Source organism: Triplophysa dalaica, chromosome 4 (genome assembly GCF_015846415.1).
Source record: "Triplophysa dalaica isolate WHDGS20190420 chromosome 4, ASM1584641v1, whole genome shotgun sequence".
In the NCBI taxonomy this organism is placed as follows: Eukaryota; Metazoa; Chordata; class Actinopteri; order Cypriniformes; family Nemacheilidae; genus Triplophysa; species Triplophysa dalaica.
In genome coordinates this window covers 5,847,911-5,870,483 of record NC_079545.1, presented here as the reverse complement: position 1 = coordinate 5,870,483, position 22,573 = coordinate 5,847,911, and the positions used below count along the sequence as shown (strand labels likewise).

At 36.3% G+C, this 22,573-nt stretch overlaps 3 protein-coding genes across 5 annotated transcripts; all 3 read right to left on the bottom strand.

Annotated features, from left to right (window-relative positions):
• Window positions 1–1,827: 1,827 nt before the first annotated feature.
• pde9ab (phosphodiesterase 9ab) lies at window positions 1,828–7,220 on the bottom strand. Its single transcript, XM_056746376.1, is given in 20 exon segments — window positions 1,828–2,255; window positions 2,465–2,534; window positions 2,683–2,778; window positions 2,939–3,043; window positions 3,130–3,200; window positions 3,203–3,242; window positions 3,323–3,479; window positions 3,648–3,730; window positions 3,821–3,925; window positions 4,012–4,098; window positions 4,814–4,888; window positions 5,004–5,085; window positions 5,351–5,438; window positions 5,509–5,579; window positions 5,671–5,725; window positions 5,808–5,851; window positions 5,982–6,059; window positions 6,140–6,210; window positions 6,790–6,938; window positions 7,108–7,220. Coding segments are annotated over 18 exon segments (1,428 nt in total). The 5' UTR covers window positions 6,859–6,938; window positions 7,108–7,220; the 3' UTR covers window positions 1,828–2,255; window positions 2,465–2,483.
• Window positions 7,221–8,925: 1,705 nt separating this feature from the next.
• slc37a2 (solute carrier family 37 member 2) lies at window positions 8,926–17,196 on the bottom strand. 2 transcript variants are annotated; one of them, XM_056747089.1, is made up of 18 exons: window positions 16,575–17,196; window positions 15,899–15,980; window positions 15,663–15,753; window positions 15,441–15,519; window positions 15,223–15,355; window positions 14,233–14,312; window positions 13,646–13,812; window positions 13,254–13,291; window positions 12,999–13,136; window positions 12,354–12,444; window positions 12,202–12,264; window positions 12,017–12,102; window positions 11,559–11,607; window positions 11,219–11,292; window positions 10,947–11,025; window positions 10,561–10,658; window positions 10,345–10,459; window positions 8,926–9,295 (listed from the first exon to the last, which is right to left on the bottom strand). In XM_056747089.1, the coding sequence occupies exons 1-17, from the start codon at window positions 16,628–16,630 to the stop codon at window positions 10,391–10,393; spliced, it is 1,473 nt and encodes a 490-aa protein (XP_056603067.1). In that variant the 5' UTR covers window positions 16,631–17,196; the 3' UTR covers window positions 8,926–9,295; window positions 10,345–10,390. The 2 variants fall into 2 exon arrangements, with proteins under 2 accessions (XP_056603067.1, XP_056603066.1); XM_056747088.1 differs by having other exon boundaries at window positions 10,395–10,459.
• Window positions 17,197–17,778: 582 nt separating this feature from the next.
• Window positions 17,779–22,520, bottom strand: ccdc15 (coiled-coil domain containing 15). 2 transcript variants are annotated; one of them, XM_056746908.1, is made up of 10 exons: window positions 22,074–22,520; window positions 21,838–21,987; window positions 21,564–21,734; window positions 21,357–21,473; window positions 21,177–21,266; window positions 20,706–20,828; window positions 20,408–20,511; window positions 18,897–19,091; window positions 18,627–18,775; window positions 17,779–18,069 (listed from the first exon to the last, which is right to left on the bottom strand). In XM_056746908.1, exons 1-10 carry the CDS (start codon window positions 22,281–22,283, stop codon window positions 17,963–17,965), a joined length of 1,416 nt encoding a protein of 471 aa, XP_056602886.1. In that variant the 5' UTR covers window positions 22,284–22,520; the 3' UTR covers window positions 17,779–17,962. The 2 variants fall into 2 exon arrangements, with proteins under 2 accessions (XP_056602886.1, XP_056602885.1); XM_056746907.1 differs by having other exon boundaries at window positions 21,114–21,266; window positions 22,074–22,518.
• Between the last annotated feature and the right edge of the window lie 53 nt (window positions 22,521–22,573).

Genomic DNA, 22,573 nt, shown 5'->3' with positions numbered 1-22,573 from the left:
TTAAAAAACAACATTTAAAAAGATTCTAGTAAATGCTGAAATTAAAACGAGCAAAGATTAAACATGCTATTTAATACTAAATATTTAATATTTGAATAAATTGAAAATGCTAAATTATAATGCAAATGTAAATATAAAAATGTTATTTCATGCAGAACACTATGTAATGTGTTACAACATAACATAACAAGTAACTTATATTACCTACAAAGAAGATTCATCTCTTTGGGTTTGTTTTGTTTTCTTAAGGAAAATACATTTAATTACAGTAAATAGTTACTTAGTTACCCATGTTATGACTAATAATCCATTCATTTGTAATGTGACAGTAGCACCCTAAGCTATAACTTTACTTTTGAGTCCATTTTTGCAGCAATCCCAGTTTATTGTGAGCTTTACTCTTGCATAATCACTATGGAAACCTTTGTATGTGCAGGGTTTGACCTGTAAACATGCTGTAGTCTATATAGCACCCCCACTGAGCCACTTATGGACTGTTACCCTGCATCAGACCGTCTGTGAGGTTCAAGTAGACATTTACCTTCACAACAACCTTTCATTGAGTGCTGCAGACTCTCTGGAGTCACAATAAATGAGGTCCCCCTCAGAGCTGCTGTCAGGGAATTCAGACAAGTGCCCTGAAATGTTTTATGTCACTTGTAAAGTGCTTAAGAGCAGCCATCTTTTTTTTAAAGAAGACTGTAAAAAACGGACACCCCCTTCTAATTAATGGGTTTACTATTTCCAGTATTTCTAGTGAAGGTAAAATGTATCACTGCACCAGACTAAGACATATTAAGCAATTAAGCAAATCCATGCTTCAGACTTTGTTACAACAATTTGTTTACAACAATCGAAAATACTCCGAAATAACTGTGCAATGTGGGGTTCATAAAAAACACAGAATCCTTTATTGGACAATAGACTAAGTTTTAGTTACGTATGTAGATTTTAACTAAAATATTAAAATGGAAGTCAGTGAAGGTGTTAAATCTGTGTCTTTAATAGTTGGAAAATGTTCCTTTTTTGTAGCCAGAACATATAATGAAGCAGTTTGGACTTAAAATGCTCGTGCACTTTTCATTCCTTATGTGCACTATGGTCATCTTTGTTTTGAGAGGTTTTGTCATAAAAGGTTTTCTGATGGTTTGTGAGACGAAATCTGTGAAAAGTGCCTAATTGCCTCTTCTGCTCTGCAATAACAGGAAGATTGAAAGAATAAAGCCTTTATCGTCTGAAGGCTGTGTAGTAACTGCCACATACAGATCCAATGAGGAACAAAGAAGTGTTGATGTCCTCCTCAACTGAAGTGCATGTTTAACACTAAAAAAACACCTGTGTCTTTTAACAGGTGTCTAAGACACATGCCCTTATAGCAAATGCTTTTCTTGAAACATGTCTCTTGTTTTTGTTATTTATTTATTTAATAGAGATCAAGTAGCAACCCAGCTTAAATATTGTACTAATACTTTATTTTATTACACTTAGTACACCTCCTAGAAGTACACTTCTATTCATGGTGTCTCAAAATAGTTCATTTGAGTACACTTAGATCTTTTTAGTTTATCTTAAAATGTACGAAAGATCAGGTTTTGTATGTTACAAATTAGTGCGTACAAATAGTGCATTTAAAATCACTTTAATTTAATGATAGTCCACTTTCAATATATAATCATGAACATAAACAGTTTTATCCAAAAACCAATAGTGTATATTATCCTTAAAACATTATGAAATGCAACATTGATATTTAAGGATTTCAAAATATTTTATTGATTTCCTCTTTCATGGTTAATGGATTTTTATTTGGAAACACTTTTCCTGAGATAAATAAATTGTGTACATTTAATCTGTAACTGCTCTGCAAATGTGTTTTTAGAATGCAAAAAACTCCATTACTTTGGTCATAAGCTTTTCAAGACGTACCACATCGCAACAGTAACATGTAATGTAACAACATCCTTGAGCTATAAATCTGAGTTCCAAAAATGATTGTATTCTAGCCTATTGTATTCTAGCCTATTGTATTCTAGCCTGTATTCTAGCCTTTGAAAAATATAAAATATTCGAGGGCCAAGCACTTAATAACAACAGAACAAAAAACTCCTCTCCTCACAGTGATTTACTTTTCTGGACATTCTGATACTTCACAGAAGGAGGTCCAACACTCTCCTTCAGAAATAGGGTGCTTGGAGAGCCCAAACAATTCAAGACCTCAGTTTCAGGAAACTGGAAGCTGGACAAGCCTTCGATCCCTGAAAGAGAAAAAAACATTAACCAAAATCATCATGTGAGTCAATGGAAAAGAATGTGTAGGAAATCATGGCTTCAGAAGCGTTCTAACATGCGCTTTGGTTAGGACATAGTCTTTTATTAAAACCAATGTTAAAGGCATTTTTTGGTCAAAGAACGCCCCGGTTAAGATGTTCAACATAAAGAAACTGATAGCAAAGTTCCCTCATACCATAAAAGAAGGAGCTTGTCTATTTCTTCCTTCCACCCAAAGACAAGCTCTCCGTTTTCTTCTTCTGTGCCTGAAGGCAAAGTACCGATTAACCCATGGTCCAAAGCATCTCAGATAATCTCTTTTGTATTTTGGACTAAATCTTATGATTTAGCTGATTGAGTGATGATATCGGGTGTTATTTCTGCATATGTTAAGTCCCAGAAATTGCTTCTTACCTCTGACATGGCGTCATCTATCTGCTTCAGTTCTTCGTAATGATCCCGAGAGTCCCTCAAGGGTTGAACCATGATCTCCTCAATCTGAGGAAAGAGCTGAACAAATTTCCTTCATGTCATTATTTCATTTTCCAACCACAGTTTACGACTCACACATCAGTCTGTATAATGAGTGTTACCTTCATGACAGTCTCAAACATCGGGATGATATATTACATTATATTCATAAACAAACAGCCTTGCTTTTTTTAAGTACCTGGATAAAGTATTCCTCCAGCAAACAGTCCACCCATGGCTCTGCCACCTCAGTGGGTCTGACCTCATTCGAGATGTCACAGCACTTGATCAAGACCATCTTTAGCTGTAAAGACATAGAAATGTAAGATGTATCTGGAAGGCAATCCAAGGCGTAATCATAAACCAATGGAAAAGTTGGGAAATACATACACATTTGATGTGCTCCTCATTGGTAAAGTCAAAGTTGTCCACTTTCTGTTTGAAGGAGTCCAGTATCTCTCATGTCTCGCCATATCTGTCCCCAAAATGAGACTAATGATTGCCTGCAGTTTAAATCAAAAATAGGTTTAGGGTCTTGTTCAATATCGCAAGTGACTCAAGCTTGCAGGTGTTGAATCTGAACCTGTCGAATCTGTTTGAATGACTCGGGCTCTATATTGGCGAATACGTTGCATTCGGGCATGGAGAGGATTTGGAAAGTCACAGCACAGTGATGGTTCTCCAGCGGAGAGATGTCATTGTAGCGCACAGCCAGCTCAGTGCGAGCATTAATCTGATACCTGCAAATACATTTCCTTAAAATACTGTTTTAAAATATCAACATTCTAAAAGTATGGCTAAAATGTCCAAAAGCTTATTGTGGCCAAGTAATGTTTTTGATAGCACCAATAGCACAATAAGTGGTAATAAGGAGGCTTGGGGGAAGGGGTATATGTCAGCAGATTTACGTGTTGTTGTATCCCGGGTGGTCCAGGTCATGGCACACCGCTGCAGTCATCAGAATACACATGTCTGTCATGGTCAACCTCTCCTAAGAACAAAGGCAAGCGACATGTTTTTTTGACAAACGCACACAAGCACACCCTTAACAACATGCATACATTTGTCACCGTGAGCTCACCTGAAGGTTACACAAATGGATCATTCCGTACATCATCTGACTCACACAAAAGCAATGGCGGAAGTTGTGGAAAGGGTTTTCACGGTAATTTTCTTGAATTGCCAGCTTTTAAAAAGCAGATAGAGAGACATGATGAATATTGTGACTCACTTTCATGTTTTTCAAAAAATCTGATGTAATGTTTGTCTTACCAGCCATCTTTTAAGAGTTATTGGGTTCATGTTTAACTCCTTTACCAGTCCAAGGTCATGATACATATACTCCAAACAACTAAGCATCTGTATAAAAAAGTCAATTTACAAACACATGAAATGCCCCGTATTACAACTAGTCTACTCATAGTCACCTTGTGCTATTGAGTAATACAGAAGACTTTTTTATTAAGAATTTTTATCAAAATCGCTTCTCAAAAAACAACAGTAAGATTAAACAAAAAACTAGAGATGGGCCGATACTAAATTTTTCTAACAATCCCGATAGCCGATTATTCAAAGTTATATCTGCTGATGCCGATACCGATAGTATGGTGGTTATATTAACTCGCATTAACTAAATCCTAACTAAATAACATTTTTGTAACTTAAAAGTTAACTTAAAAGTTATTCATTCATATAATGACTATTAAGAGCACAGAGCACAAATTCATTGCATTTTCCTGTCCTGTTTTGAAAGACAGGATATATCGGTCTTGATCAACTGCGGTTTTTAATGTATCTGACGAGACCGATTATTGACCAATATATTGGTGCATCTTTACAAAAATACGAAATAATTTAGAAATGAAACAAGTAATTTTTGATTAGTTTTGTGCTCCGCAAATCTGTCCACCTTTATGCTCTTATTATGCTGCCCATGTTAATTTGATAACTTTACAGTCATATCAACATATGAATGTTTCTATTTTTTTTTCTCAAGATATATTTAAGGGGAAACATCTTAGACATAAATATGAAAACGAAAGCGCAACATTTAAATTGGGGAATTTTGACAAACCTCATTATGTTCCCAATGCCAAACATCAAAGGTGGGCTTCTTCAAAGCTTCAATAGTCTCATCAGAAAGGGTGTACTGCATAAAACACATAAAATCATGTAATTTTCACAATAAACAAAAAATATCACATGATTATAATGGATGACTTGGGGGGTACTTTGATAAAACAAAAGAAAACTGGCTTTTTTACCTTTGGGTAGTTTGGAATGTCTCTCCTGGGAGAGAGTTTCATTCCATCATCAGTAAAGTTGTATTTGCAGTTGCAGTTCACTCTGATTTTAGAGACAAACCAATAACTATTCAAACATTGCAATAAACATAACATAACATCTTTTTAACGGAAACATATAAAATCACTCAAAAACAAATTTTAAAGGAATTTCCTGTGCTGAATGTGTAAAATATTTTCTATATTGGATAACATTTATTTAAAAAATTAAAAATAGTTTTTCTTGAATAAATCATAATACAATATACAATGCAATGCAATAATACTATACCTAAAATTAAATATAAGTAATCAGTGTTGGCTTGTACCTCACTCCTCCTCTAGAGGTAATTTCATCCCTTAGTTTCTTCAGATCGTTCTTGCACTTCTCAATTTCCACAACTTTCAGTCCTTCCACTGTTACAATATAAATATTCAGAATGTTAGCTCACAACATCCGAAGATGCCTTAAACACACCTCACTTACATTCAACTCTCTTCTCCAGCATGGCCAGTCTGTTGGTCACTTCAGTCTTTATCTCATTAATTCTGAAGGCTCTGAAACATAGATCACATGAATCACACTGAATACCTTTATCACGGACCTTACATTTACAGTATATATGAGAGGATATGACAAGCATCTCACCTGCTGAACTGCTCAGCCACTTGTGACAGAACATTCTGGAACATGTCTTCTTTCTCTGAAAAAGAAAGACAACATTTATTGATACAGTCTACTGATGTCTGTTATCATATTTCTGAACTTTTACTAATTTTACATACCTCCTGCTTGGCTTGTGGAATGAGGCACAACCTTATACAAACTGCTATAAAGAAAAACCAGGCAGATTCAGGTTTTTATTATTCTCTAAAAAATGTATGTTACACTTCATTTTAGCCTATACTTTATAATGGTTTAGATTTTTTTAAATGATCGTTCATATATAAATATCTTACTTTGGATTGTTTGCAGGCATGGTAGGGTCAATAGATATCAATGCTCCTTCTGGGTCTACCAAAAGGATTTCTGTGTTTCTGGACAGATCGAAAAAAAAAATAACACATAAATACTGACTGAGTTAGTCATATGTTAGTTTATATGAGAAGACACTGACCTTGTAATATTGGATGATGAACAGAGAATCTCCTTGATGTCACATGGGCTGCAATATCGACTGAAAACCACCTAAAACCACCAAAGAGTGTTCATTAAATACAGCGTAATTACTTGCAACATCTAGTGATCTAATTTATAACATCTAAAAATATAGAGCACTTTAGTTCTCTAGACTTATCACATTAAAGAAACACTACCAGCACTTTAGCAACAAGATGATTACTTAATCATAAAATTGCAGCCATGTTGCAGGGGTGAATTGCCCTTGACAGGTGTTACAGGTACTTGTGTCAAAATCATCTGTCACCCGTCAATGACCCTCAATATATTTTTTACGTAAGTAGTCCTTTTAAAGTACCCAATTAATGTTATTACTGTAATGGTACAACTTGAATTTGAATTCATTCATCCAAATATTTTTTCAGCATAGACATTACTAAACATGTTTTTGCAACATTTTTGAGCAAACATTATGTAGTTTAGGATGTGACATAAATAAGTACACTTAAACCTAAATATTAAATACTTTACTTTATAGAAACATTTAATTATGTGGATAAACATCTTTCTTGCATTAACAAAAATTGGTGAATCAGACATAATCACTATGGCTCTTAAGACATTTAAGTTTAAAAAGTTGAGACTCACTCTTTGCACTTTTCCATCCACGTCCAGATAAATAGTTTTTGGAGCATAAGATGAAGAACTTGACCCCATGATGACCTCTGTTGTTGATGAAGGTTTGACACCAGAAATTTAATCTATAGCTACCTCCTGCTCTGTATCAGCAAAGTGTTCTTTAAAATAAAAAATAGTTATTTACTTCTATTCAGTTTTTAGATACATAGGACCAACACATTTATATACCTATCTACTAATTTACATATATTTGATCTGTCTGTTCAAAAACAGATATCTGTAGAATAATGCTGGGCAAAAAACAGCAAATAGAAGTAATTGACTTACCTCAGCATGTGCCATTCAATCTCTGGCTGTGAACAGACATGCTGATGAAGGCGACGGATGCTGCCAGCTTCGGCAGGGTCCTCAGCTCTGCTCTTTAAGTAGCCTGTCACTCAGTCACTCCTGCTCTCCAGCGTTGCCAAGGAACTGATACAGCAGAGAGCTGACTATGTATTTAATGTCACCTACTGTTTGGAGGCGATATGCATATCTATTACAAAACAGTGACACATGGAATATCAAAAACAGCAAATAGGAAAATATATTGGGACATTACCGGTGATGATTTTAGTGACATTAAAGTAATGAATAACATTACACATTTTGTTTTGCACAATTTTGGACCATTTTGAACTTTTTCACTGATATGCCCAATACATTGATTTACCAAAGGATTGCTGTCAAATGTATCAATGGCAATTGAGAACCATTTTGTTATTGAAGAGATGTAAATACATTTATGTAATGAATGTCTCATGAATGATTCAAAAGAGTTTCTTGTGAATCGGATATGGCCAAGAAGGAGTTCGAGAAAAGGTTGCAGTTACATTCAAAATGGCAGAAGGCAACACCATCAGGTTATTTTTATTGTTGTGTGTTCTCAGGATTTAATCCCACAACCTTGGCATTGCTAGAACTATGCTCTACCAACTGATATCCGGGAACAACATTGCATTTGTGAACTATTGCAATTTATTATTTATTAACTATTCGCCAATGTACCATAATGGTATTGGTATCTAATTCTTATAATTTTATCAGTGCATGAAATTAAATTTCATTTAGTGGTGAGGTTGCAAATTGCAACCAACTTCTCCCTCCAGCTTTCCCTTCTAAAGCACAGTGGCTGACACAGAACTAAGATGTAGTCAAGTTTTCTCCTCTTTGCCGAAAGAGTTATTGTATTTAAGAAACGCGTTCTGTAGAGCAGGTTGTCCGTTTAGGCTCCTGTAGATGCAACATGGCAAATTCCATTCAAGGGGACCTGCAGTGTATGTAAATAGAATAAGCTCATTATAAGGTAATGAAAACATAACACTTCATTATATAAGGTCTACATACACCTCTGAACACATAGTTAATTATATTATATTGCATTTCTGTCAATGGATACGACAAAATGTACTGAAATGTGTAAAATTAAATTTCTGTCATCATTTACTAACCCTCTTGTCATTTCAAACCTGTATGACTTTCTTTCTTCTGCAGAACACAAAAGAAACTGGTAACCGAACAGCAACGGTACCCATTTACTTCTATTGTATGGACACAAAATCAAGTCAATGGATGCCGTCACTATTCAGTTAAAAACATTGTATAAAATGTATTTTATCTTCTGCGCAATATATAAATTCCTAAAGGTTTAAAATGACAAAAGGGTGAGTAAGTTATAACAAAATTTCCTTTTTGGATTAACTATCATTTTAACATAGATACATATACACACGTTTATGTTTTTAAATAAAATACACTGTTACTAAGAGCAAGTAAGTTGTATGTGGAAAAGTTTACAGCAAAGCTGAAAAATCATTAAAGTTTGAGACAAACATGTAGGTTAAAGCTCAGGACAGTTATCTATACCCTAAAGCTAGAACACCAGCAACATTCTTCTGTAGATACACAGATTATATTGGGATGCTCTGTGTTACCAGGAATTTAAATTCTAAGACTCTCATGCAAAGACCTGCGAGGAAGCATTTAATTTTGTTTACTCTCATGACCTCACGTGCTGCTGGCTAAGTTTCAACCCCATGACCAGCAAATAAGGGAAAACACATCTTATATCATAACAAGCAAATGCTGAATAATGACAGAGACAGATAAAAGGACACTGATGGACATATTTTAATGATAATAAACGATATATTTGAATCAGGCATCAGGCACCAAAACATCCTGTATTAAAATGAAGGAGCTTAGTGATTCTCTCTTTTTTGTCCCGCTCAGGCAAACGTGTGGATGAGGGCGTGTGACTCTCCTCTTCCACAGCAGCTAAGCTTTGTTCTATTGTCAGTATAAAATGAAAGATAAAAGTGTCATGTTACAATTTTCATATAAAATAAACCCCGGGCATAAAAGGCTTGGCTAGATGGATCAGCCCTTGGTCCCTTTTTGTCGTTTTGCTGCAGGTAATTTTCCATCACAGGTGTGATATTGTCTTGTTCCACGGACAGCTCAGATCTCTTTGAACCTGAAATAAAAGAGCAGATGAGACCACAGCAAACAAATTCAAATCAGCTAAATTAAACGCTTCCTAATAATCATTTCATTTTCACAATAACAAACAGCATAAGCAAAATGGACTATTTATTAAACTATTAAAAATAATACTATGCCTATTTAAGTTCAAAAACGGACATGAATTACAATCACAAGTCATCATAAGATCTTGTTCAGAAGACAAAAATGGACTGATAATTGCGATGACATCAGAGGCATAATGACATTGCACTTGTAGTGCAGAAATAATTTTCCGCCTAAACACACAGATCTCCATCAGTGCTTTGGGAATATGGTGAAAGCTATCAAATCCCACTGCAGGTCACAACCTCTAAGAATAATTGGGAGGCTAAAAACAAACTAAATTATGTAAAATGGCTCAACCGATTCATATTTATTTTAAGAACGCCGAATCAACTAGAGTAGAACGTCTCTGGTCATGTCCATATTTTTGGCTGCCATTAGCATCAACTATATCCAATGGCAATCAACCTAAGCAGTTAAAGATATCTGCCAAATGTTAAAAATATGTAATCTTTCAATAATGTCACTTCAAAGAAATAGTTTTTCTTCTTTTTGAAATCTGGAATGGGCAAGTACGATATTGTTGCTGCCCTTTCCAAACCTCGGATGTCCAAATTCTCAATTTTCCAGGAAATGGAAAAAACACTGATCAAATGCCGTGTTGTCAATGTCAATGTTGCAAATCCCTTTAAATAATTTTATTGGTTAGATATTTGCATAACCCAGTGACAAACATGAAGGGTGGCTAACAATGATGATTTATTGGAGAAAATCAAAATCACTAAATATGTAGAAGTTTCAGAAGGACAGCAGCGATATGCTATACTTCTTTAAAAAAATGTCATTGTATTATAAGTATTATACAAGTAACATGATACCTTCTGGGATGGGGCGATTTAAATAACCCACAAAGACCTATTCCCCTTTATTAGCAGAGTTGTTTCGGTATACAAGAGCAACATTTGTCTACTGCAAATATTTTAAGAAGCTTCTTACATATTTCACCATAAATTCATTAAGAATGAGTGTAAATTGGGGATGTTCACCCTCTCTGTCTCGTAGTGTTTCCGCACCATCCTCTGATCTCCTTATATACCAGCCTTGATAACAGCTATTGACACAAAAACAAGAGAAATGAGTGAGTAAAACATACATTCCGTTTCTATTCTATTCTATTGGAATGATCTACTATTGTAACACATAAAATCTCACAAGACAAGCCAGTACGTCCGCAGCAATGAGCATATAGAAAACATTATTCCAACCAGTGGGAGAGATCAACCCAGCCAACAGAGGCCCAACAGCGGCACCTACAGACCATTAAACAAATTACACAACATGGTTCAGTAATAGAAATGTCACCTGTTTTCAAAACAAACAAAATTTAAACCACAAGTCTGAGTATCTTTGTCTACCCACTTTCTTTTGTTACAATTTTGTGTTTAGACTGACAACAGTCTTTTAAAAGGATGGAAATGGAATGGAAATGAAAAAATATATTCAAATGTTATTCAAATATTACATCCTGATTATAACCAGACCTTAAATAAAGCATTTCATTTTTGGCATACTTCATTTAAATCAGATTCTCTTCATACCTATTGATCCAGTGCCGTCAATAATGGCCGTAACAGTGGACAGAGCTCTCGAGTTTCCTCTGAGACACTCGTGAGTGCCCTGAAAGATAAAAAAGCTTTAAGAATTTTTACAATGCACTGTGCTTATTACATCACAAGGCGTTTATTGACGTTTAATCGAGAGCATAAGTTAAAGGTCAGTGTTCGAGTGTCTCACTTCAGCCTTTGTTTGTTTATTACTTTCACACATGGACATGTGAAGAGCACATGGAGGAAAGGTGTCAGGTGCTTACTAGGTCAGCTGATACAGCGGTGGTGATAAGAGCGTAGGGTCCGTTCACGAGAGCGCCACACCATAGCAACATGCCTAGAGGTCACAGAAGGCCATCCCAAAAGATACAGACAAACAGGAAAGATCAGACATCGACTTGGCTCCCTATTTGATTCAATTACAAGATAACTCTCACCACCTATCTGAGCCACACCATCTTAGTTATGTAAGCAATGAGACATTTAAAGCTGCAATCCAAAATAATAATTTGTATAGCCGATTAGAAAGCACTTCTGAGGCATGAGCATTCAATAACATCTAGTGCAGATGTAAAATCTGCTTTTACCAGTGTCCATACTCACAGATTGTCGTGGACAAGCCGCTCTGCCCGACCTTATTGAACAAGAAGAGCTTGAGGGAGAAAAACAAACAACATGAGCAGCAGTTCTCGATGGAAAGAGAAATCTGTTAGCGTTCACACAGGTTCACAAGTACACTTGAGCTTGTGTCTGTTCTGGGAACACGATTTCAGATGTCTGTCAAAACTCTAAGCAAACTTCAAGATGTACTGAGAAACAGTGTTCAAAAAGATAAAAAAAAGATCACATTTGCTTTGTAGCTCCAAGCATTGCCAGTTTATACGTTCTTTGGTTATTGAAATAGAAATGTATCAATTAAAAAATCAGTGGTAGTGGGCATAAACACAGCATTTTAAACTGAACATTTATAGATCGTAAACCTAGTTAATGTATCAGTTTAACATCAAATTTTTGATATTCTGCCCAAACACGAATGTTGGAAAGGTAAAACTGGAGCTCACCATAGGAGCAGCTATAATCAACATGGCACAGCAGGTGGTAGCTCTGCCCCCGCTGTAGTCAGATATAAGACCAGCTAGGATGCCACCTAACACAGAAAAACACAACCTTATTAAACATTTGTCTTTATGTGAAAGACGAATCCTTATAATGTGAAAGCATTTGGTGACCAACATCCTGTGCTTACCCACAATTCCACCAACATCAAACAGTGTAGACAAGTCACCAGCATGTTTGGGATCGAAATGTGCTGAGAAAGAAAACAGTCTTCAGCTTCACTTTCCTTAATTGTTTTAAACATTTTTCTTTTTACTAGAGTATTTGATATAGGATTCTTACCAACATTAGCAATGTATAAAGGGAGCCAATAAAGGAAAGTGTAGCTGACCAACTTTGCAAACAGCAAACATAAGGAAAACTCCACAACACCCTGTGAGATAAAGACACCATTATAACAATAGCCATGTGTCTGTCCATGCTGCAAATCTAATTTATGCTAAAAAATCTTCCAATATGTTGGGAACAATTTTGTAAGCTATTGGCAGCAAATGCCTTATGTGTGGGAGTGACAGCATGTCAGGTATCTGAAGCCAATTATTTTGATGGGCTTCAGTATTTATTTATAATATTATTGTAGAAATATTTAGTTGCACATATTGAGAAAAAAAAAAATCATACATTTTTGTTCTAGAAAGATTTTCAGGGATTGAAGTATTTCTATCGTAGTTCATGCACATGCCTTCTTCCCAAATCATCTAACTCAAATTAGCTCTTATAAAACTAATCCTGAATTTTGTATTTTTTCTGCCTGTTATGTTTCTATACAGCATATTTTGCCACATCCCCCAAACTGCATACAAAATATCTGCATGGAAACATTGTTATTCACACCAAACATGATAACCTCCTAAAAACAGGTGCAAATTGTAGGCGTGTCTGGACTGTAATCTGTCCTTTGCAGGTCAACTTTGCAACATCACTCACAGGAATCTTGAGTGCACTGCAGAAGCCGATGGCCTCCGTGTGCTCCTCCACAGGCTCCACGGCAGTCGAGGAGTGACTGCTGAAGATCTCCTCATTACTGGAAGAATTGCTCAGCAGAGGTTCCTGCTCAGCGCTCTCCTAAACACAAACATAGAGAAACCGGTTAATGGTATGTATTCTAAATGTGGTTAAACATACTTCGCACAGAAATAATTCACAGTGGTAAAACCAAATAAAAATTGTTTAAGAACTCACATGATGCTGTGGAGGAGTGCAGTTCACATCTTCAGGTTCTGGAAAAGACAAATCATACGTTTTAAGCGGTACAGATTTACCTGCTATATCAATAAAATGCTTTAGTAAGGTTAGATACTGCTATAACATACTTTTACAAAAGTGCCATTAAGTGAAAGTTATTATTTATATATCTCCCTAACTCCTTATCCTAGGGAATGGATTAAAGGTATAGCATAAATGCACCGAAAATCCCTTTGGATAAAAGCATTACCCAATTAAAAAAAAAAAATCTATGCGGAAGTTCTAATATATTTGTTGACAAACTACTTAAATTGTTTGCGTTCCTTATAACTTTTCAATTTGCTAACAACATGCACACAAACAATCATAAAACAACTGGTGTGACCTACTTTCAACCAGGAACAAAAAGCACAGGACTCCAGTGGAGGCGATGATGATACCAGGCACAATAAAGGACAGGCCCCACGCAGACGACACGTAGACACCAGCAATGAGGGAGCCCAGAATGTTTCCAACCGAGGTGTGAGAATTCCATACTCCCATAATAAATCCACGCCTGCATGCAAAGAGACCAAAGAGGGTTAGTCAGCACAAACGTAATATAAATTAGTTTTCTACTTGATATTAACTAGACCATGCAGGCTGCTTATGTTAACAAACATCTATTTAGGAACGGCTTTAGCAGACATAGCATTGGTATTGAGGTTTGGCTCCAAAATAGTGTGGAACACCCACTTTTCACAATTCGAAAAGGTTGAGATCAAATCTCGCGTTGGATATTCTGTTTCACACAGAAACATGTCACAGTTCTGAAGTAAGAACAATTCGACACTTCTTTAAAACTTTGTCTTGGTTTAAGTTTTGTCACAGAGTTAAAGAGTTTGTACGCTTATGTCAAATGTAGATGCAAACACAATTCTGCACTGTCAACACTAAAACTAACAAGTAAGCAGCACGGGGCATGTCAGTCACTTACTTTCCCTTTCCAAACCAGTTCCCAATACATGCAACCACAGCTGGCCACCCCGTAGTCTGCACAAGTCCATTTAAAACCTGTAAATGAAGGGGAAAAGAGAAAAAAACATGGCCATAAGTAGGCTTGACTTGCACATTGGTTTGACAACGTTTAAAGGAAAAGTTCATCTCAATATCAAAATTGTGTTATTTTTTCCTCTCCCATATGACGTTCAACATGTTTTAAGACCTCCAGGCGTCTTCGGAACACAAATAAAGATATTTTAGGTGACATTCGATAGATTTCCAGGCCTCCTCATAGACATCATGATTATAGTTGTTGTCAAGGTCCTGAAAGGTCGTTATTATGGCTTATTTTTCACACAATGTATTCTTGTCACTTCAAAAAATTCAATTGAGTCACTATGTGCGGATGGACCAATTTTACGATGTCTGTGGTACTTTTCTGGACCTTGACAACAACTATAACCATGATGTCTATGAGAAGGCCTGGAAATCTCTCGTATGTCACCTAAAATATCTTTATTTGTGTTCCTAAGACGCCGGGAGGTCTTTAAACATGGGTGAGTGGAAAATAACACAATTTTGATTTTGAGATTAACTTTTCCTTTAAGAGGTCAAGTAATCTTCCTGACTCAGTCATGTGCTCACCATATGACTCAACATATGACAACATAATTCGAGGTTCAGTATAAAATACCTCAAACATTACAAATGCTTAAAATCAAACACTTGCATTCAAATCTAATAATTCACTGATGAATCATAATCTGTTAATATATTTAAAAAAATACTTTTAATATCATTTCTGGCTGAATTTTTTATTCATTATTGACAGGAAACATCCCAAGGCAAGAATCACTTCTGTTTTTTTGTTTGGTTCAAAAATAAAGTGACTCAATGTGGTGTTAAAATGGTTTCAATTTTTCTCAGAATAAATATTTAGTCAACCTGATGTACGTTATAGAATGGTTATGGCCGTAGCTTACCTGATAAGGCAGTAATACCACAAAGAATGAATTTTCCAGTAAAAACCGAGACCAAATAGAGTAGTGAAAAGGCCACTGAGAAGCATCCCGAATGTCAGGTAGTACCGGAGGGGCACGCGCTCTCCAAAAATGCCACTGTTAAAACAATTCAAAATACAAGTGTGATATCTCAAGCATAAAGTTTTATATACCCCGTTTTAACCATGAGACCCCGACGTACCTGAAGAACATGCCGATCGCATATGCGACAAGAAAGCAGTTGTCCAGCACTCCAAACAGGTTCTGGTAATTTTTCTGGTCTGAAATAAATAGATTGTGAATTAATATGTGAATGGAACCTATTTTAGATTTTTATGTGGAGCTCCATAGGCACTGGAACGACACCGCATGCACTAACACTGTCCAATGTGGTGAGGAAGCAAAAGAAAAGGTCCAAACTTACCAAAAGGGGCCCAATCACACCAGGTGTCATTGTCGGTGATGTTGAGGTCAGATGGATAAATGACATTAGAGCAGTTTCTATGCAGTTGACTCTGTAAACACAAAAATACAGATTGATCACAAACAAGCAACCCCCAACAAAGCATTATGTATTAAAAAACATGCACTTTATAATCTTTTTAGGTCACAGCTGCAATCAGATTGCTAGTTAATGTTGGGTTTCCTGAATTGTATTACCTTGACGATACTGATGGGCTTTCGAGAGAGGTGGTAGCTAGTGTAGAAGACAAACGTCAGCAAAAGGATGAAGAATCTGTACCTGAGCCAAAAGAAAATATATTTCAATAAGTATTACACATTATAAGTAGGGTGAGAAGTAACGTTTGGGAAAATTCAAATCATTGAACAAAAACCACAGTCAAGCAGTAACAGAAATGAAACCACATTACGAAAACACCTTCAGCAAACACACAGACACACTGAAGGCTCTATGCCATTTTTTTGTAAACACTTCCTGCGTGGGATGCAGTAGTTATACTGAAAACCTGTGAGCACTATGCACCACAGACACCTACTATGCATCACTCCAAGACAGTTTTGTGCTTAAACGCTTCTATAACTAAGGAAGTTATAGCACTGGTTTCCCACTGTGATTGTGATAATGTAAGGGAGTATAAACGAAATAAAGTAATTAAAAGTGCATATACAGCATTTCTCTCACTTTATTGATGATTAATTTCGAATCTTTAAGCAGTGCCAAAAATCAATACTCTACCAAAAATCAATAAGCATGTCTTTAAAAAAGGCTCGTGATGAAAAGACCTGCTGCTATGTTTAAAACTGACAGCGAATTTTTCTAGTAACGTTAAGTATGACAAAAATGACATGTTTACATAGGCCTAGCGTAACTTACCAGCTGTCTCTAGAGAAAGCGGTGATGAGTTTGATGCCCGGAGCCAGCGATCCCATTTTAACAGGTACCTTTGTTTGTCGCGTTGCAAAAGCGCTTTACTAAAAAATGTTATCGACGTTATAAATTAGATAAAAAAATCCATTTTGTATAAAAAAAAACGATAAAAACGCTAATAAAGACCTTCACGAAGAGAAAACAAGAACTGAAATTGCAGCGAAACAAGCTGACTAATCTCGTTTTGTGGCTCAGATCAGCTTGTTTTTACAACCGCGCAAAATCCTTACGAAGTGAAACGACGAGTCCGAAAAACATGTTCCTTAAGGCTACCGGCGATACAAAACCAGACGTTAAAAACTGGCTTTTCAATTTAAAGTATCTGAGACGTACTGTCATTTCCTAATTCCAGAGGTGGAAAGAATTTAAAGTGCCCCGAATTTCCAAAGATTTCCATGTTTGCCTGGACCGTCTGGTTTTGAAGCCGGTTGCTGCTATTAATACCCGTGTTAAAACATCACATGAGCATTAATCGATCTTTAGCCTATGCGTTAGCCTGTGTATTAAAGCTATACTGTCGCCATATCCCTGTTTTCCATACCGGGGAGGCTCAAGCACACTGGATTTGGTGGCGTAAGCACGTGACATAGCGTGACGTCACGGAACGACGCGATTAACCCTTCATGGGCAGAGACGGCGTATTTGAAAACAATGGCTGCTACAATGTATGTGAAGAGACCAATGTTCTATAAATATTTAAATTAATTGATAACGATGATGATAACAATAAAGAAAGTTATAAAGTTTCATATCATTTTTACATTGTTATACAGACACAGACACATTTTGCAGGTACAGGTCGCTGCAAAATGTGCTTTTTGTTTTTAGTAGCACCTGATATGCAATGTCATTTATTTTCATAAAATGTAACTACTTGATACAAAACAGTAACTCGTTGTACAATAACTCTGCTTAGTTGCTTAACGAAATTCTGTACTTCAGCTGTATGCCAAATAAAGACAATAAACTAAAAATAACACTTATTTGCTGTGGAAATTAAGACGGTGCAGTCTGGAATGAAATGTAATGCTTCCTCATTTACACAGACAGAAAATAATGTCAATAATGTATGTCCGTCTACATCAGTTACTGTGTGATCAGGTTAATAGTAGTACCTGAAAAAGTGAATAAAGAATCCAACAAAAATTAATGCTGTAAATCAAATCAAATCTTTATTTCATAAACATTAAAATGCTCTTCACATTGAGGTATTTTGTTTCATTTAGAACCAAGGTAAAATCATAAACATAAATTACAATCATAAAATATTACAACATAAACACTGTAAGTTATTGACATGTAACTACAGAAGAATATACAGTAGACATGGGCCACTATTGATTAAACATGGATTGTGTCTTCCAAGTAGAAATGTATTGTCCGAGACCTCCATCTTTCACATCACAGTTTAGCAAGACAGACTGCATAGCCTGGGAATACACTGAAAAACATAAGAGATCAATAACTACATTTATAACTTCAAGAACCATACATCAGAGAGTAGGGCGAGTAGTTAATTACACAAAGAGGTAATGAATCAGATAATTAAACTTCACAAAGTCTTGTAAAAATACATATAGGTTCTGACATACAAAGTGGAAAAACAAAAGATGGCAACAGTGCGACATAGGGCCAACATGTACTGAATTTCAAGTCATGCCACTATGAGTAGTACAGTGTCTATGCTATACCAAGCACGATATGACAAGATTCCAGAATTGAATTTGTCTGCTTCGTGACTAAACTTAACAAGCAGTCAGAATGTGGTTTAAATTTAGTTTAGTTATGTGGAGCAGGATTTTGGATCAATGGGATTTCACAGTCAGTGAATACGCATACGCATTGTGGTGTTGTAGACAAAAATAAATACCAAACTGGATTTTCACGGTATTCATTTTGTAACAGTGCTGCAGGATATTTGCATCTAAAGGGCAGAAGTTTACTGTCTTACACATCAAATCCTAAAAATATTTTTCTATGCACACTGAGCAAACAAACCTTTTGGATTGTTGTAGAAGACACAGTTGTTGGCGCATGTATCAGGGTGGGTGTCCCAGAAAGTGTCTCCACAGCAACAAAGAGGTGGCAGATCTACTTTATTTTTCTCCAACTTCTCTTTCATTCGAGCGTGCATGGCCTCAATGTACCTGTCACAGAAATATAATATCTTATCACTTCTCTTTAGACTTTTTCTTTAGATGTTTTCAATTTGAAACATTATGATAAACATGCCCATAGCATGACCATTCATATATTGGCACTAAATACCTTTTGGTCTCTTTGCTTTTCTTCTTTATTTCTCTTCTCTTCACCTCCTCTGCTGCCTCATCCTCATCCAGTCTCAATCGCTCCAATATCAAGCACTCCCTCTCTTCCATTTCTTTTCTTTTTTCCTCCTGCCGTCGCTGCAACTCTATCTTCATCTCCTCAGCTTTCCTGAGTTGCTCCTTTTCACTCTTAATCCTACACACAGCAGAAAGTTCTTCGAGTTAGTGAAGGAAGACTGCGTTAACATCATTTGATCTCACTCATTGTACTCGAAGAAACCACCTTGTGTTACTGTCTGTATGCACATTCTCTTGCACATTCGTGTTCATGTAAATATTGACAGTTACTTCTATCATAAACTATATATCCCTCTATCTTTGTATTACTTATTTTTCCTTTTGTGTTTGATAATAATTCCTCTGTATTTGGAGCTGACCTGAACTACATTTCACCACTGGTTGTAAATTCTCTATAACTGTGTATGTGAGAAATAAAAAATCTTTAATCTTATTATTTGATATGATGCCTTTTTTTCTGAGGGGAACCTCACCAGACCCCATTTGTGACCCTGGACGACAAACCAGTCTTAAGGGTCAATTTTTCGAAATTGAGATTTTTGCATCTTATGACAGCTGAGGAAATAAGTTTTCTATTGATATATGATTTGTAAGTATACAACTATATCTGCCGGAACAACAAATGTTTTACGATGCTGGAATTTGAGGGTGCAAAAAAGGCAAGATATTGAGAAAATGGGCTTTGAAGTTCTTAATTAGAGGCACTGTAGCAGGCCGTCCATTCACAAAAATAAAGTTTTTATACATTCAAGGTAGAAAATGTATAAAATATCTTCATGGAACATGATCTTTACTTAATATTCTAATGATTTTTGCCATAAAACAAAAATCTATAATTTTTACCCATACCCTGTATTTTTGGCGATTACTAAAAATGTTCCCTTGCTACTTAAGACTGGTTTTGTTGTCCAGAGTCACATTAATAGAACTTAAAGAATCGGATCGTGCTTATGTTTAACTTAAAATAAAGATGTATATCTGTTTTGCATGCTCGCTTCTATATTGCAATGGAAATGCAGTGGGCTATTATATGTGTTTTTAATTTTGTGTAATAGGCATTTCTGCATTTCAGGAACAAAACAGTTGTTTTCAGTCTTTAACAGTCAGTCATTCATCATTTCTTTCTACATTTATGCACTTGGCAGATGCATTTATTCCAAGCGACTTACATTGCATTATACTATTTGTGAAGTCGTACCCATGACCTTGGCGTTGATAACACCCTGCTCTAACCACTGAGCTACAGGAAAGCTATTTATCATAGTCTGAATAGTGCAGAAGAGAAAACTATAGAGAAGTGAGTAATCATCATGTGGAAATGACAGAAAAATGTATCGAAAATAGCCTTGCAACTTTAGTGGCAGTACGTTTGAAACATGTTAATGTGAGGTTGTGATAGAAAATGTCTCATGAACAAGTCTCATGACATTTAACCTAGCCGTTCTATTCAGATGCTTCCTGTCTCTCTGCTGTTCCTTCACACGTTCTCTTTCAATATCCATGAAGAGCCGGCGGTACATGAGAAAGTGAGACTGCCTCTGAAACAAATGAGTTAACGGTTTAAACAAAACAATGCTGTGTTTTAGAAAAAATGAATTCTACCTGAACAAATTCAAAACAGATTAATACACTTGGATAGAATTCAGTTATGCTTGTCAGTTGCATGATATATTAGCAAAGTTTTAAAAACTTCAAAACGAAATATTCTCCACAATATTCTGTGATTCTCTACCTGCTGCTTCTGCATCTCTTCCTGATTTTCATGTGGCCACAGGACCTGGGACGCTCTATAGTCAGTACTGAAGTCTGTAGAAGGACCGTTTAGATCTTGTTGTTTCAGAATCTTCTCGCAGACCTGAAGAGACCCCAAGACAAATACAAAAACATCTACTTCATTGTAAGTTTTGGGTACCCTCGAGTTTCATTTGCTGTATGTTTACCCAACACCAACATTTAGAATGTTTGAGATTTAATGATGAGGGCTTATATTTCAGGAATAAGAACCCCTTACTTGGAAACATAATAGAATATGTAGTTGTCCTTGCCATTTTGGTATAACATACGTATCAGATGCTCTATGAAGGGTCATTGGATTCTCTAATTAGTGTTTGACTAAAGTCAGGGCAACACAACATCTCACCATATCATTCTGAAAAGTTACAGTCTTTCTTATGTGCTGGTGTAAATTCAGAGGCTGCCCCACCAATGGTATCTCCTCCTCCGCTTCAACATCCTGCTCACTTTTCTCTTCATCCCTTGCACCTTCTACACATTCGTCCTTATCACTCCAAGTCTGTGATTCATTTATAACAAATGGCAAAGACATTAATCCTTAAACACACTGAACTTTCAGGTCTCAGAAAATGCATCATCTGTGACTCACATCTTTCGTTCGAGATGCTTTCCATTTTCCACCAGGTAGCTGCGATAGCTCATCTGTCTCTTGCACTGTCTGACAAGCAGCTAGCCTGTGTCGTACCCCCTTCATCACTTTACTGACCTGAAAAGTGGGGGGAAATAAGCAAATGACATGCAGAATATTCCACGTGTAAGAACAAAATTAATGTTCTGATGCAGTAAATACTCATACATGATGTTGACTAGAATCAGCAGCCTCCAGCCCCCGAGCACTGACACAGCGAGAGCTGGGACTACAAACAGCCAGCTCCCCATGAGCAAAAGAAGAAATTAGACTTTTCTGCGGTGTAAGGTGCTGGGTTACTCTGCTGCTTTGTTGCAGTATTCTGCTCTCACATTCAACCTAAAATTGACAAATGAAGTAAAGAATAAAATGTATGTAATAATTATGCAGACATTGTCTAAAGCTATGTATATAAACGTATGAAATGTTACACATTTCTTACGTTTTCATATGATTTCAGCAGCTCCTGGCGTTTGCGCAGACGAGCCTGTTGAGATACACGTATGCGAACTGCATCCTGAAATCTGCGCAGACTCTCCTCTTTTTCTCGTCGTGTTTCCTCCAAAAGTTCCTCGGTGAGCAAAGCGCGGACCTGTCACAAAAAGAGTTTACAGGATATAGCAGACAAAAATATAATTAAATTGTCTAAATTTCATTGCATATAAATAATTGTTTTACCTCGGGATGTTGGTGACACTCGTGTCCGTTTTCAACCCAAGCCCCCACAGGTGCCACAGCTGGGTTCCTCTCTGCCAACACTTTCACATCCTTGTTTGCAACAAACGAAGTGACGTTTCTCTTGTTTCCAGATCTTAACTTTTTATTTTCTTTTACGAAGTTCCTTAGTGTTCTCGAACCTTTTTCCTTAACTGTTGGAGGTTGATTCATTGTCTTTTAGCACTCGCCGTGTGAACATCAGTGAACTGTTTGACTGTTAAGTTAACGTTACTCTTAGCAAGTCGATTTCGGTCTTCAGACCGCATTACAGAGCCAAAAGAAAAACACGGCGATTAATCTTTTTACTGAAGTTTCAGCCATTTTTTCCCGAAGCAATTTATAAGGTTATAAATTTGAAATAGCTCCAAAACTCACTAAAATAGAATGACATCCCGTTGTCAATGACGCTAACGACCATTTTAGACCCGCCTATTTTACAATTCATTGGCCATCGCTCGAAA